The sequence below is a fragment of the Aotus nancymaae genome, unplaced genomic scaffold (assembly GCF_030222135.1).
Source record: "Aotus nancymaae isolate 86718 unplaced genomic scaffold, 86718_ANA_hifiasm-v0.15.2.pri h1tg000057l, whole genome shotgun sequence".
NCBI classification, from domain to species: Eukaryota; Metazoa; Chordata; class Mammalia; order Primates; family Aotidae; genus Aotus; species Aotus nancymaae.
Window position 1 is genome coordinate 68,532,454 of NW_026988471.1, and position 15,657 is coordinate 68,548,110.

Genomic DNA, 15,657 nt, shown 5'->3' on the forward strand with positions numbered 1-15,657 from the left:
TGAATTGTACACTTCACACAGGTAAACTGGTATGTGAATACCTCGACAAAGCTATTGAAAAAAAAGAAAGAGATCCTTTTGTAGTTCATAAGCATAATGATTGGATATTCACACACATGTGTAAGATGTGCCACCCTTGAACCTTGTTATGACCTTGGCACATTACCCATCTGAACTGAAAAAAAATAAAGAAAAATAAAAGTCTCATAAAAGTGTCATGGATTGATTTAGTCTAATGTGTAAAATACTCTGGCCTATCCGTAGAGAATTGGACAGGATATCCTGTGATATGATGCATGGGGAGGCTGTAGCAACATTTATGTCCTTTTCTTTCTCTCGTTTTTGTCTCTTTTGTCCTTTTCTCCTCCTCTCCACACACATATTATCTATTCTTTATTATCAGCTATCTTGACCCAACAGTGTGGATAACAAAGCATCTGAAGACTCATTCTTATTGCTCCCAAGTCTATGGCAGCTGAGCCATTATTCCTATCTAGATAGGACTTGCTGCTGCATCTGCAATCAGCAGTCCATCTCAGCTGGGCTCTCTCTTGTATCGGGGGGTTGACTGGAACTTGCGGGGCTAGGATGGTCTCTGCTTTTCTCCACGTGTCTTTGCATTCCTCCAGTGGGCTAGCTGGGACAAGCTGTCATGCTGGGGCAGAGATGCACTAGTGAGCATGCAGAAATGCACATGTGCTCTTCAAGCCCCTGCTCGTCTCGCGTCTGATAACATTCCATTGGCCTAAGTATGTTCCTAGAGAAACATTCAGTGACAGGAAGAAAGGACAACAAAGTTACAAGGCAAAGAGTGTGGAGCCAGGTAGCCTTTAATTGGGACCATTAATACAATGCATGCACCGCTTTATAAGTTCATGCTTATCTGTTTCATAAACTCTAGGTTGTTTACTAAAATTAGGAATTCAATCATTCCCCACTCCAAGTGAAACTTTTTTCTATTTTTATTTGTTATTACAAAAGTATAAGGAATGAGTCAGAGAATACAGACAAGTTAAATGAACATAAAAAAGTATGATATACCAGGCATGGTGGCTCATGCCTGTAATCCCAGCACTTTAGGAGGCCGAGGTGGAAGGATTCCTTGAGCCCAGGAGTTAAGACCAGACTGGGGCAACATAGTGAGACCCTGTCTCTACAAAAATAAATTTTTTTTTAAGTGTGATATTGTCCCTTTCCTAGAGATAATCACTCTTAAGATACAGTCTTCCAAATATTTATCTCTACATTTATAATAGGTAAATATACACATATATATCTTTCTCATTATATATGTATAGATATATATGTATTTGTATATAGAGAAATATTAATTTAGAACCATCATTTGATCTTGATGAAGTTATGTTTCACTGACTGATATGTAAAACTTGCCTCTGCATGTGGAAATTCATTGTCTCCAGGCACAGCCGTCTTGTGCTGTATATAACTCTGTCTATGGAACGACACACTTTGGCTTCTGCAGCAGGCGTGACTTCTGGTATTCATGTGGTTGGTAATATTACCACATGTCCCACAAGATGGTAAACGTTGACACACAAACATTATATAGTCATCATGTATTTTCTTGAGAAATTAAAATTATTTATTTAAACATATACTTTATTTCCATTCCTTTTCTTTGAGCCCATTTTTGTCAGTTTATTACTGGTATTAGAGTGTAACCAAACAAAAATATAAATAAAGAATCATAGGGCTGGGCATGGTGGCTCATTCCTGTAATCACAGCACTTTGGGGGGCCAAGGTGGGCAGATCACTGAAGGTCAGGAGTTTGAGACCAGCCTGACCAACATGATAAAATCTCATCTCTACTAAAAACACAAAAAATTAGCCAGGCGTGGTGGTACATGTGTGTAATCCCAGTTACTTGGGAGGCTGAGGGAGGAGAATTGCTTGAACCCAGGAGGCGGAGGTTGCAGTGAGCCAAGATCACACCACTGCACTCTAGCCTGGGTGACAGAGTGAGATTCCACCTAAAAAAAAAATCATAGATTTTCACCATACAATAAATACCAAAACCACTGTAACAAGAGTGTCCATCTCCCTTCTATACACTTTATTGCAGGACTGTTCAGCCCTTATTTCCTGCACATAGTTTATGTAATCTAATCCAGAATTTCCCATGTTCCCCACTGACACTGTTGCCTGGCTGGCCTGGTCCTACTGTCTTGTATACCAAATAGTCATCAGGCGCAGCCATATCTAATACTTCTCTCACCACTACTCAAGATTGTAAAGAGTTCACCTTCCTCACCTTATTTTATTGATAAGTGTCCAGCAGGCTGTCCTTGAAAGAGACTTGATAGCCATCTTGCCTCTGGAAAGAGTTGTGGGGAAAATACTGATCATTACTAGTGATATTCCAGTTTTAACCACATGTCACAATGAGGACTCTGTTTGCTACACACGTCTTATACACTAGAGACAGGGTAGGAATTGAAGCACAAAGTGAAGGTTTACCAAACTCATTCCAGCATATCATAATGCAACTATGAATAATAATATGTGGCTAAAAAATGACAAATGAAACAAATGCTATAACAGACAGTGACTGGCCCACAGTAAACTTGAAGCATTGTCACCCTAATTATAAAACTATAGTAACTAAAACAATGTGACATGGGCACAGGGTTGGACAATTGGCACAACAGAGAGACCAGAAATTGACCTGTGGATAAATGCAGACCTGATAGATGACATATGCATGGGGAAAAGAGCAAATAGTACTGGAAAATTTGGTTATCTATGGAAAAAATGAAAGTGGACCCTTACCTTACGTCAATCATAAAAATCAATTCAGGGTCAGGCATGGTGGCTCACACCTATAATCCCAGCACACTGGGAGGTTGAAACAGGGCAGATGGCTTGAGCTCAGGAGATCAAGACCAGACTGGGCAACATAATGAAACCCCTGTCTCTACCAAAAATACAAAATTTAGCCAGGCATGGTGGTGTGCACCAGGAGGTTCAGCTACTCCGGAAGCTGAGGTGGGAGGATCACTTGAGCCCGGAGGTCAAGGCTGCAGTGAGCCAAGATTACACCACTGCACTCCAGCATGGGTGATAGAGTGAGACCCTGTCTCAAAAAAAAAAAAAGAATACAATCAAAAATCAATTCAGAATGGATCTAAATGTGAAGGGCAAATGTTTGAAATATTTAGATAATAGAATGAGTAGAAGAGCTTTATGACTTTGGGGTGGAGAAGGATTTTTTAAACAAAACACTAAAAGCACAAACCTTTAAAAAATGATTAATTGAAGACTACATTAAAAGTTTAGCATCCTGAATATGTAAAAAACTCTTATGAATCAGCAAGAAACAACAGAAGAGAAAAAGCAATGCAAAAAAGATCTGTCAAGACATTTTACAAAATAAAAAATATGAATTGTTGCTGGACGTGATGACTCATGCCCATAATCCCAGCACTTTGGGAGGCCAAGGCCAACGGATCACCTGAGGTCAGAAGTTCTAGACTACCCTGGCTAACATGGTGAAGCCCCATCTCTACTAAAAATACAAAAATGACCGGGCATTGTGGCGCGTGCCTGTAATCCCAGCTACTTGGGAGACTGAAGCAGGAGAATTGCTTGAACTTGGGAGGCAGAGGTTGCAGTGAGCTGAGATCATGCCACTGCACTCCAGCCAAGGCAATACAATGAGACTCCTTCTCAAAAAAAAATATATACACATATGAATTGTCAATAAGTACACAAAATAGATGCTTGATCTCGTTGATAGTCAGGGAAATGCAACACCAAACCTTGGTAAGGCATATTATCACTGCTAAAGTGTCAGAATCTCTGATTCACTGCCACTGAGAGTGTAAACTGTACAACTAGTTGGCGAAACAGTTTAATATTTTATTAAAAGTGCACAAACCCTATGACTCAGTGATTCAATTCTCACATGTTTACATCCTAGAGAAAGCATGGGTACCAGGAGACATGGGAAATTATCTAGTTTTTTGTTTGTTTATTTTTGTTTTTATTATACTTTAAGTTCTGAGATACATGTGCAGAATGTGCGGGTTTGTTACACAGGTATTCACGTGCCATGGTGGTTTGTGCATCTAGAAAATGATCTTAAAACATTGTTTTTGGGGGGGCTCCCGCCTGTAATCCCAGCACTTTGGGAGGCTGAGGCGGGCACATCATGAGGTCAGGAGTTTGAGACCAACCTGGCCAACATGGTAAAACCCCGTCTGTACTAAAAATACAAAAATTAGCCAGGCATAGTGGTGCAGGCCTATAATCTCAGTTACTCTAGAGGCTGAGGCAGGAGAATGGCTTGAACCTAGGAGGTGGAGGTTGCAGTGAGTCAAGATTATGCCACTGCCCTCCAGCCTGAGCAACAGAGCAAGACTCTGTTTCAAACAACCAACCATTGTTTTTAATAGCAAACAAACCAACAAATATAATTGGAAGCAACTCATTGTTGATAGATGGGAGATAAATTGTGGGATGTTCATGAACTACAGTTGCATGGGTCAACATGGTTGAATATAAAACACTGAGTGAAAAATATTATTATGTACTTTATTATGTATTTTATTTTATTTATTTATTTTTTGAGACAGAGTCTTGCTCTGTTGCCCAGGCTGGAGTACAGTGGTGCAATCTTGGCTCACTGCAACCTCCGCCTCCTCGGTTCAATTGATTCTCCTGCCTCAGCCTCCTGAGTAGCTGGGATTACAAGCATGAACCACCACACCCAGCTAATTTTTGTATTTTTCGTGTTTTGCCATGTTTACCAGGCTGGTGTCGAACTCCTGACCTCAGGTGATCCACCCGCCTCAGCCTCCCAAAGTGTTGGGATTACAGGCATGAGCCACCGTTCCTGGCCTATTATGTATTTTAAACAATATTGTGTATCTAACAAATACATGATAGTATAATTTTGTTTATATAAATTATACATTTTAAAAACAGCAAAACCAAATAATATTTTTGTGGATACCTACATGTGTAGAAATAGCATAAAAACATTCGTGTACATGAGAAAGAAGATACTCAGAATGATGACTACCCACGGGGAGAGAGGGAAGGAAATGGGTTTGGGGAGAGGTTCATAAACAGTTGCAACAGTGTTATTACTTTGTTTCTTTTTTGTAAAGACCTGAAACAAGAGAACACACTAAGACTTTATGATGCCGATGGTGGCTTTATGAAAGTCAGCATATTTTTTTCTCTATATAGTCAATTAGTATCCATAAGAAATTTGTTTTTCAAAGACAAGAAAAAAAAAGTGAAGGAGGAAAGTGCTGACGGCAGCCGCCCTCAGGGGAGCTGACTTCCGCACCAACTCCCTCTTTCGCTCCCTGGCCCGGCCAAGTGCTAAACAAGACAGTGGGCTGGGAGGGTCCGTCTGGGATTCTGCCTCCCTGCAGACTAAGGCACCTGGGGAGACATGAGGCTGGACTGAATCTGTCCCACTTTGACGTTCCTTGCCCTACATGAGACTTTGGGATGAAGGGTTTAGGGAGAGTGGGCCCCGTCGCACATTCCCCCAGCTGGCTACCCACTGTGCTTCTTACCTGCAGCCGCCCTGTGTGCCTTCGGTGAACACTGTGTCTGCTGCAAAATGTGTTTGCTGAATAGACCCAAGCCATTATCAGCACTTCAGTGTGCTGAGAGGACATGAAAATAGCTGCACAGTGAAGTGGTGTTTGCTGGTGTCTGCCCTGTTCCCTGCCTCTGCCAGCTCTCGCAACATTCCCTGGGAAACCTGGCCTGCTTGCAGGAGGCCGACAGCAGGTGTTCAGACTTTTTAGGATTTGGGCTTAATTTCAGATGACCAGGACAACCTGGGCTCTTCTGCAATGAAAAACAGATTCTGCTGTTTTTTCCTGCCTTTTTAACATTTCAAACCAAGTTCCTATGCCCATCCACCCATATAAAACTTCCTTGTTCAGAAAGTCATCTGCACAACTGGCAAAGGCACCATCTCAGAGATTTCTATTTTTATTCCTGTGTGTAATCAATGGGAACACACTGTGACGGAAATAAAAGAATTATGAATTGATAAGAGCAAACCATTGATATTTGCTCTTGTTCCTGGGCAAGCTAGTGAAGGAACATGTACCTAGTATGTAGAAATATAATGGTCATTTTATATTTCTGTCTTTTTACAGAAATATTTCAACAATTTCTATGTTTATTTTCAGGGAGGAAAAAAATATGCTTTCAAGATTCAAATTTTGTAAGCTTGAAAAACATTTTCACACAGGCTGATTTTCTAGAAACATTGAAATATAAGATATTATTAGCCCTTTCTCCTCTAAATTATTAACCTGTGACTTCAATACTTATTTTCTGTCATTCTCTTTTTTTTTTTTTTTTTTCGAGATGGAGTTTCGCTCTTGTTACCCAGGCTGGAGTGCAATGGCGCGATCTCGGCTCACCGCAACCTCGGCTCACCGCAACCTCGGCTCACCGCAACCTCCGCCTCCTGGGTTCACGCAATTCTCCTGCCTCAGCCTCCCGAGTAGCTGGGACTACAGGTGTGTGCCACCATGCCCAGCTAATTTTTGTATTTTTTAGTAGAGATGGGGTTTCACCTTGTTGACCAGGATGTTCTCGATCTCTTGACCTCGTGATCCACCCGCCTCGGCCTCCCAAAGTGCTGGGATTATAGGCGTGAGCCACTGCGCCCGGCCCTGTCATTCTCTTATAATAAAAAATAATTGATTCTCCAACTCAGTAATACTATTGATAATTTTTTTTAAATCTCATTTCAAAAATTGTAATCTAACATAAGCTCTTTTTATTTTCCACAGTCATCCTTTCTGGACATGCTACATACAAAGATACTCTTTTTACATAGTAGAATCTCAGCATATAGTTTTATATTCTGTTACTTCACTTAGGTATACGATATGACTTCACACTAAAATGGCATGTGAGTCTCATGATTTTATAGTCATGTTGACAGTACTCTATCACATATGTATTTATAGATAAACATTTTGTTTATTCTAGAAGTATCTGTGTGCATTTTTATTGTATGTAAATGTCATCTCAATGTTAAAACCATTCAAACTTTTTTTTTTTTTTTTTGAGACAGAGTCTCACTCTGTCACCCAGGCTGGAGTGCAATGGCTCGATCTTGACTCACTGCAATCTTTGCCTACCAGGTTCAAGCAAATTTCCTCCTGAGTAGCTGGGACTACAGGTGCGTGCCACTACGCCTGGCTAATTTTTTTTCTTTTTTTCTTTTTTTTTTTGTGTGTGTGTTTTTAGTAGAGACGGGGTTTCACCATGTTAGCCAGGATGGTCTGAATCTCCTGACCTCTTGATCCGCCCTCCTTGGCCTCCCAAAGTGCTGGGATTATAGGCATGAGCCACTGCGACCAGCCAAAAACCATTCAGACTTTTAAAAGTTGTCTCTTTCACACTGGCAGGCTTCTCAACCAAGATAGAAAAAAGATTTGTTTAGAGCCTAAAGCTGAGCAAAAGTGAGATACCTGGAAGAGTCAAGGTCATAGAGGCAGAAAGCAGAATGACCATTTCCAGAAAGGGCTCTGGGGAGGGAGGAATGCAGAGTTGTTTAACAGGAGTTTCAGTTGGGGAAGATTAAAAAGTTCTGGAGATAGACGATGATTCACAGCGATGTGAACATATCTAATGTCACTGTACTGTACACTTAAAAAAGGTTAAAATGGTAAACTTTTTGTTACCTACATTTTGCTACAATAAAAAGAAGTTTTTAAAAACTAAACAAAGTTCATCAGAAAATAATGTTTGCTTCTTCAAAGTCATTTTGAAATGGGAAAAAATGTGAATAAGAAATATATTAATGTTAAAAACATCTTGAGTTTCAGAATAGCAGGTTCAGAAACAAGTGAATAAAGGAATTTCACCTTAAAAGTAATTAAAAACTAAACAGATGTAGTTCATAGACCTACAGGAAATGAAGACTATGAAATTCTGGGAGGCCAAGAATTAATTGGTAATTAGTTAACTAGTTCAAAGTCTCATGCCTAGTGAATCACAGAGACGTGTGAAAATCTAGGCAATTTCTACTAGATGTTAAAAAATGATTTACATTTTCAACCTCCTGAGAATTTGAATTTTTAAATGGTATATTGTATTTGAATTTGTTTTTAAATTCATTAAATATATATTGTTTTCAATTTTTTAAAAATAGTTTTTCCGGTTATAAAAGTATATGTCCTTTGTATTCAATTTAAAAATAAAGTATAAATTAAATTAAATTAATTAAAATCACCCCTACCCATTCCTAATAGATAAAATTTGTTAATATTTTGGTATATCTCCGTCTAAGGCTATTTCTTTTTTTTATTTTCATTTTTATTTTTTATAGAGATAGGTTCTCACTATATTGCCCAGGTTGGTCTCAAACTCCTTGGGCCCAAGCAATCCTTCTACTTTGGAAAGTAGATTTCCAAAGTGTTAGGATTATAGGTGTGAGCCACCAAACCCAGCCAAGACTATTTCTTGTACACATAATTGAAATTATTATGCATAAAATTTTATTTCTTCTTATCTTCACTTAATATTATATTGTATCATAGATCTTTAAGTTATTAAAGTTTCTTCATAAATATTTTTTGAGACAGATTCTCACTCTGTTGCCCTGGCTGGAGTGCAATGGCATGATCTTGGCTCACTGCAACCTCTGCCTCCGGGTTCGAGTGATTCTCATGCCTCAGCCTCTCAAGTAGCTGACATTATAGACACCTAGCTAATTTTTGTGTTTTTATTAGGGATGGGGTTTTACCAGGTTGGCCAGGCTGGTCGCGAACTCCTGACCTCAGGTGATCCACCAGCCTCGGCCTCCCAAAACGCTGGGATTACAGGCATGAGTCACCATGCCTGGCCTTATAAATATAATTTTAAATTCGTTCAGAGTATTCTGTCTTACGGCTACATCGGAATTTGCTTAATATCCGTCTCTTTATTGTTGGATATTATAGGGGCTCAGAACATGATACCCTAATAGATAGCACTTTGGCATGCTGAGTGTTTTGAGCGGAAGGAGAGTGGAAGAGCCTCAGAAACAGCAAGTTCCCTCTGGCCTTCTCCCTCCCTCCTTTTTCTTTCTCTCTTTTCTCTCGAGAAGTAGGTTATCTTCTTCCCTGAGGCAGGTCATACAAAGTGGAACTTCTCACCCCTAAAAGCAAGCCATAAATCCTAGAAATTCACTCTCTGAGCATCTCCCTTCTCCCCTAAAGACCCTCATGTGGCAGATATCCTGCCCTATATCTGGAGAAAAGAGTGCTGCTTTTGTATTTTTAGACATAATGCTATTGCACTCTCGGCAGACTAAAATATAATGTAAACACAACCTTTTCCCCCTTCTCTACGGTGAAAGGAACATAAACTTTATATGCACTGAGAAACCAAAAAAATTTGTGTGACTCACCTTATCGTGATATTTGCTTTCTTTTGGTGTTCTGGAACTGAACCTGCAATATCTGCAAGGTTTGTCTGTACACGTTTTTACACCTACGACATGTAGGCCATCTGTAATTTTTTTTTTTCAATGTTCAGTTTCCTTTAATGACCCTCATCTCCCTGAAGGGCAGGTGCAGGCAGCGAGGCGATGGCAAGAGATGTTCACTTGAAGATCTTGCCCTGATTGAAGGCTTTGCCCACATGCTGGAAGGCCCCCTCACAGGAGAAGTACTCTCGAACCAGCGACTGGGCCTCCTCACTACTAGGATCCAGTTTCCGCCATGTGTATGACTCGTAGTCCACCTGCCAATCTGGCCTCAGCGGAAAGGCAAGCTCCTGGCCTCGGAAGACCCAGACTCCAGAAATGGAGCTGCTATTGTTGGTTCCAAAGAGGATGACACTGGCAAAGGCATTCTTCCTCAGCTTGTCCAGTTGCTGGAACATTCCAGTGATGAGATTGCAGCTCATGAAGGTCTGAGTGAGTTCTTCAGGGAAGTGATACTCTGAGTACCACAGGGACCAGCCATCCTTATCAAAGTGCTCCCAGAAATATGGCAGTACCACAGAGAGTGTGTCCTCATTGGAGTACTTGCGCTTAAATTCATCCAACACAAAGGTACTCTTGGGCAGGTGAGCAAAGGGGTCTTTGGCCTTGGGCTCAGCAGCCAGCACCTGCTCACATTCATCCATCTCCTCCTCAGGAGCAGGGGCAGCTGCATTTTTCTCCTCCTTCCGCTCAGCCTGGGGCTTCTGCTTCTCTTCCCGTGAACCCTTCTCTTTTCGTGGTGTGTCCCTTTTAGGTTGGGTCTCTGCAAACTTTTTAGCATCAAACTGGGCCATCTTCTCACACAGTTTCACTTCCCCCAAGACAGCCCGGAACTGGGGCTGGTTAATACAGGTGAGGAACCAGCGGTTGGTATTGGGAATGGCCTGGTGGAAAGAAGGCTCTAGGACCTGTTTATAAAGCCACAACAAAGTGCAGACAACTGTGATGTCAGCCAATGTCACTCGTTCGCCCACCAGAAAAGTTCTCGTCTTCAAGTGAGCATCCAGCAGCCCCAGAATTCGCCTCACTTCCTCCTTTGCATTCTCAGTGGCCTGTTTGTTGTGGTGCATGATGCCCAAGGTGGGGAACACCCAGGTACTTGGCTGGGGGTACTATGTCGCTATCAGCAAAGCTCACCCACTGCACCACCTGGGCTGCTGCCTCTGGAGTACTTCCCCGCAGCTCCTCATTGCTCACATAGTAGGCAATGGCATTGCTCTCAAACACACAGAATTCATCGTCACCCTCAAATGCTGGAAACTTGCCGGCAGGAAATTTGCGGAGAAATTCAGGGGTGCGGTTGGTTTGGCCAAAGTGGAAGTGGGGTGGTGCGGAGAGCATGCGGACCTGAGCCCTCTGTACTGAGCAGCGATGAGGGCCTTGAAGGCCCTCCAGTTTTCAGGATATGTGTACAGGGTCCCAGCCGCCATGGTGATTTCGCAAAGAAAGGGGCTGTAATTTTTGTTATAAGTAATGTGGTGATCTGCTTCTTTGTGTATAAAACCTTTGTTTACCTTTCAATGATTATTTAAATAGCGTTCTAGAAGTAGAATTACCACGTAAAGATTACAAATATCTTTACAACTCTTGGTTTATGTTGCTAAATAGCGCTTTTTTTTTTTTCAGAAGGGCATTATAAATCTACATTTTCTTTTCTTTTCTTTTTTTTATTTTTATTTTGAGACAGGATCTCATTCTGTCACCCAGACTGGAGTGCAGTGATGCCATCATGGCTCAAGGTAGCCTCAAATTCCTGGGCTCAGGAGATTCTCCCACCTCAGCCTCCCCAGTAGCTGGAACCACAGGTGCACAGCACCACATTTTGCTAATTTTTGTATTTTTTGTAGAGACTGGGTTTTGCCATGTTGCCCAGGTTGGTCTCCAACTCCTGGGCCCAAGCAATTCTCCTGCCTAGGCCTGTCAAAGTGCTGGGACTACAGGAATGAGGCACTGTGCCCAGCCCACAAGTTTATACTTTCAACAGAAATATATTACACTGCTGAGTAAGAATAATAAGACCTTTGGGAGGCCGAGGTGGGTGGATTACGAGGTCAAGAGATCGAGACCATCCTGGTCAACATGGTGAAACCCCATCTCTACTAAAAATACAAAAATTAGCTGGGCATGGTGGTGCACACCTGTAGTCCCAGCTATTCTGGAGGCTGTGAGGCAGGAGAATTGCTTGAACCCAGGAGGCGGAGTTTATGGTGAGTCAAGATCGCGCCATTGCACCCCAGCCTGGGTAACAAGAGCGAAACTCCATCTCAAAAAAAAAAAAAAAAGAAGAACAAGACCTAATATTCATGAGCCACTTAGTTTTTAACCAAGTGCTAATTACTAAATATGGACTAGCTCATCTTTAAAATCTTGTATAGTATTGGTGAAAAAAGTTATCTGTTGTTTGAATTTTATTTATTAATAGTGATATTGAGGAATATTTAAATTTTAAGTTATTTTTAAGTATTTGTAAACTGTAATCTATTTCTCTATTGTGAATTACCATAATTATTGGTTTACATGAACTATGTATTGCTATATTGCTTTAGCAATTTTATGTGTTTTTTTAATGTTTTGGTTTTCTATTGATATACATTACATATTTATTAAGTATATGTAATATTTTGTGGTTTTAAAAAAATTTAATTTAAATAAAAATTTTTTTTCTTTTGAGACGAGGTCTCACACTGTTGCCCAGACTGTGGTACAGTGGCATGATCACAGCTCACTGCGGCCTCAACCTCCTGAGCTCAAGTGATCCTCCCATCTCAGCCTCCCAAGACCTGGAACTACAGGCATGTGCCACCATGTCTGGCTAATTTGTTTTTATTTTTTTGTAGAGATGGGTCTTCCTGTGTTAGTCAGACTGGTCTTGAGCTCCTGGGCTCAAGCAATTCTCCCAACTAAGCCTCCAGAAGTGCTGAGATTACAGATGTGAGCCACTGTGCCTGGCTATTTTTATGACTTCTTTTGAGAAATGTCTATTCATCTCCTTTGCCCACTTTTCAATGGGATTATTTGAGTTGTTTGAGTTGTCCTTGTGTATTCTGGATTTAATTCCCCTGTGGGATGAATAGTTTGCAAACATTTTCTCCTATTAAACAGGTTTCTCTTCACTCCGTTGTTTCCTTTGCTGTGCAGAAGTTTTTTAGTTTAATATAGTCTTATTTGCTTATTATTGTGGTTTTTTTCTGTGCTTTTGAGGTTTTAGCCATAAACTCTTTGCCCTACACTCGTGTCCTAATGTGTTTTCCCTACGTTTTCTTCCAGTAGCTTTTAGTTGTAGGTCTTAAGTTTACGTCTTTCTTCCATCTTGAGTTGATTTTTGCATATGGTGATGGATAGGGTTCTAATTTTATTTTTCTGTAGAAGGATATCCAATTTTCCCAGCATCGATTATTGAAGGGGGTGTCTTTCCCCCAATATCTGCTCTTGGCACCTTTGTAGAAAATCAGTTGGCTGGAAATAAGTGTATTTACTTTCAGATTCTCTGTTCTGTTCAACTGGTCTATGTGTCTGTTTTTATACCAATGCCATGCTACTTCGGTTACTATCTCCTTGTAATGTATTTTGAAGTCAGGTAGTGTGATGACTCTTGCTTTGTTCTTTTTGCTCAGGATTGCTTTGGCTCTTGAAGGTCTTTTTTGGTTCTACATGAATTTTAGTATTTTTTTCCCATTTCTGTAAAAATGACATTGGTCTTTTGATAGGAGTTGCATTGAATCTGAGGATTGCTTTGGGTAGTATGGTCATTTTAAGGACGTTAATTCTGATCGATGAACAAAATATGTCTTTTCATTTGTTTGTGTCCTCTTCAATTTCTTTTATCAGCGTTTTGTAGTTTTCCTTGTAGAAGTCTTTCACTTTCTTAGTTAAGTTTATTCTTAGGCATTTCTTTTTTGTAGCTATTGCAAATGGGATTACCTTCTTGATTTCTTTCTCAGCTAATTCATTATTGGTGTATAGAAATGCTACTGATTTTTGTACCTTGATTTTGTATCCTTCAAATTTAATGAATTCATTTACTAGTTCTAAAAGTTTTTGGGTGTGCCCTTTAGGTTTTTCTAGATATAAGATCGTGTCATCAGCAAAGAGGAACAATTTGACTTTCTCTTTTCCAATTTAGATACATTTTATTTCTTCCTCTTGCCTGATTGCTCTGGCTAAGACTTTCAATCCTATGTTGAATAGGAGTGGTGCAAGTGGGTATCCTTGTCTTGTTCCAGTTCTTAGGAGAAAGGCTTTCATCTTTTCCCCATTCGGTATGATGTTAGCTGTGGGTTTGTCCTATATGGACTTTATTATGTTGACGTATGTTCCTTCTTTGCCTAGTTTGTTGGAAATTCTAATCATGGAGGTATGTTGAATTCTATCAAATGCTTTTTCTGTGTCAATTGAGATGATCATATAGTTTTTGCCCTTTATTCTGTTGATGTAATATATCATGTTTATTGATTTGTATATGTTGAACCATCCTTACATCCCTGAGATAAATCTCTCTTGATTATGGTGTATTATCTTTTTGATGTGCTGATGGATTCAGTTTGCTGTAATTTCATTGAGGATTTCTGCATCTGTGTTCATTGGGCATAATGACCTCAGTTTTCTTTTTTTGTTGTTTTGTCCTTGTCGGAGTTGGTATAAGGGTGATGCCAGCCTCATAGAATGAGTTAGGAAGAATTCCCTCCTCTTCATTTGTTTGGAATAATTTAAGAATAGGTGTTAGTTCTTTGTAAGTTTTGTAGAATTTAGCAGTGAAGCCATCTGGTCCTGGACTTTTCTTTGTTGAGAGACTTTTAATTACTGATTTAATCTCATTACTCATTATTGTCTGTTCAGGTTTTCAGTATTTGTCTGATTCAATCTTGGTAGGTTATATGTGTCCAAGAATTTGTCCATTTCCTCTAGGTTTTCCAGTTTGTTAGTGCATAGTTGTTCATAACAGTCTCTGATGATCTTTTGTATTTCTGTGGTGTCAGTTATAATGTGAGACAGTGACTGCCACCCACAGAGGTGTGGCCTGCAGACCCTGACTCAACGACGGATGAATGAATGTACTCTCACACCATACAGTGATACAAGTGGGCTAGGGATGGCCGTTGGCTGCTTTCAGAGGGAGAAATGCAACCAATCAACCAAGACTCCCTGTTCATCCACACGTTTATTCTGTTTATTCCGTCAGCTTTTACAACAGAGGTTCTAAGTTAACACACTTGTGGATAATTAACATGGTTAAGAGAATGGTTTTACAACTGATAAAAGCTTTAGGTTCTGGGGCCCAGAGTAAACACTCTTAACAGGTAATTCCCCTTTGATCTTCCCCTGAGAGGGCCATCCTGCACAAAGTTTACCTGAGTAAACAGTTCGAGTAGAGACAAAGGGACGTGGGGTAAACAGACTTAAACTGGGAAAGCCTTTGATCATCTCTATCTCTTTCCTATGCTAATACAATGAGGCGGCTGCCTTCACTCTGCCTCATGCCTCAATAAAACCTTTTGGCCTTCCACAAGGTTTGAGATTCAAATCTTTAACTTTTGCTAGTATTTTGCCAGCCACCCTGAGTGAATATCAACAATAATGTCTCCTTTTTCATTTCTGATTTTGTTTATTTGTGTCCTCTCTCTTTTTTCTTGGTTAGTCTGCTAGCGATTTGTCAATTTTGCTTACTTTTTCAAAACACCAACTTTTCATTTCATTGATCCTTTGTATTGTTTTTTAAGCCTGTATTTCATTTAATTCTGCTCTGATCTTTATTATTTATTTCCTTCTATTAATTTGGGGCTTGGATTGTTCTTGCTTTTTTTCTTTCCTTTGAGTCAGGGTCTTGCTCTGTTGCCCAGGCTGGAGTGCAATGGCTCTATGACGGCGTATTGCAGCCTTGACCTTCTGGGCTTAAGTGATTCTCCCACTTCAGTCTCCTCAGTAGCTGGGACCACAAGTGTGCACCACTGTGTCTGGCTAATTTTTTTAAATGTTCTGTAAAGGCAGGGTCTCTCTATGTTGCCCAGGCTGTTCTCAAACTCCTGGGCTCAAGCTATCCTCCTGCCTCAGCCTCCTGAAGTGCTGGGATTACAGGAGTGAGCCACCATGCCTGACCTGTTCTTGCTTTTCTAGTTCCTTCGGGACATCTTTAGATCATTTATTTGAAATCTTCCCACTTTTTTGATGAAGGTATTTA

The 15,657-nt window shown here is 40.4% G+C and overlaps 1 protein-coding gene, 1 long non-coding RNA gene and 1 other non-coding gene across 3 annotated transcripts; 1 reads left to right on the top strand and 2 right to left on the bottom strand.

The window, feature by feature from the left end:
• Positions 1–72: 72 nt before the first annotated feature.
• On the top strand, positions 73–176 carry LOC135269839 (small nucleolar RNA U13). The gene has a single exon (XR_010338089.1). It is a non-coding gene; the product is annotated as a small nucleolar RNA U13 (small nucleolar RNA).
• A 1,224-nt stretch (positions 177–1,400) lies between these two features.
• On the bottom strand, positions 1,401–5,600 carry LOC105704600 (uncharacterized). The gene is made up of 3 exons (XR_001104483.2): positions 5,554–5,600; positions 2,274–2,336; positions 1,401–1,992 (listed from the first exon to the last, which is right to left on the bottom strand). It is a non-coding gene; the product is annotated as an uncharacterized LOC105704600 (long non-coding RNA).
• Positions 5,601–9,511: 3,911 nt separating this feature from the next.
• LOC105704597 (elongation factor 1-gamma-like) lies at positions 9,512–10,929 on the bottom strand. Its single transcript, XM_021671063.2, is given in 3 exon segments — positions 9,512–10,582; positions 10,584–10,834; positions 10,837–10,929. Coding segments are annotated over 3 exon segments (1,311 nt in total). The 5' UTR covers positions 10,913–10,929; the 3' UTR covers positions 9,512–9,598.
• Positions 10,930–15,657: the final 4,728 nt, after the last annotated feature.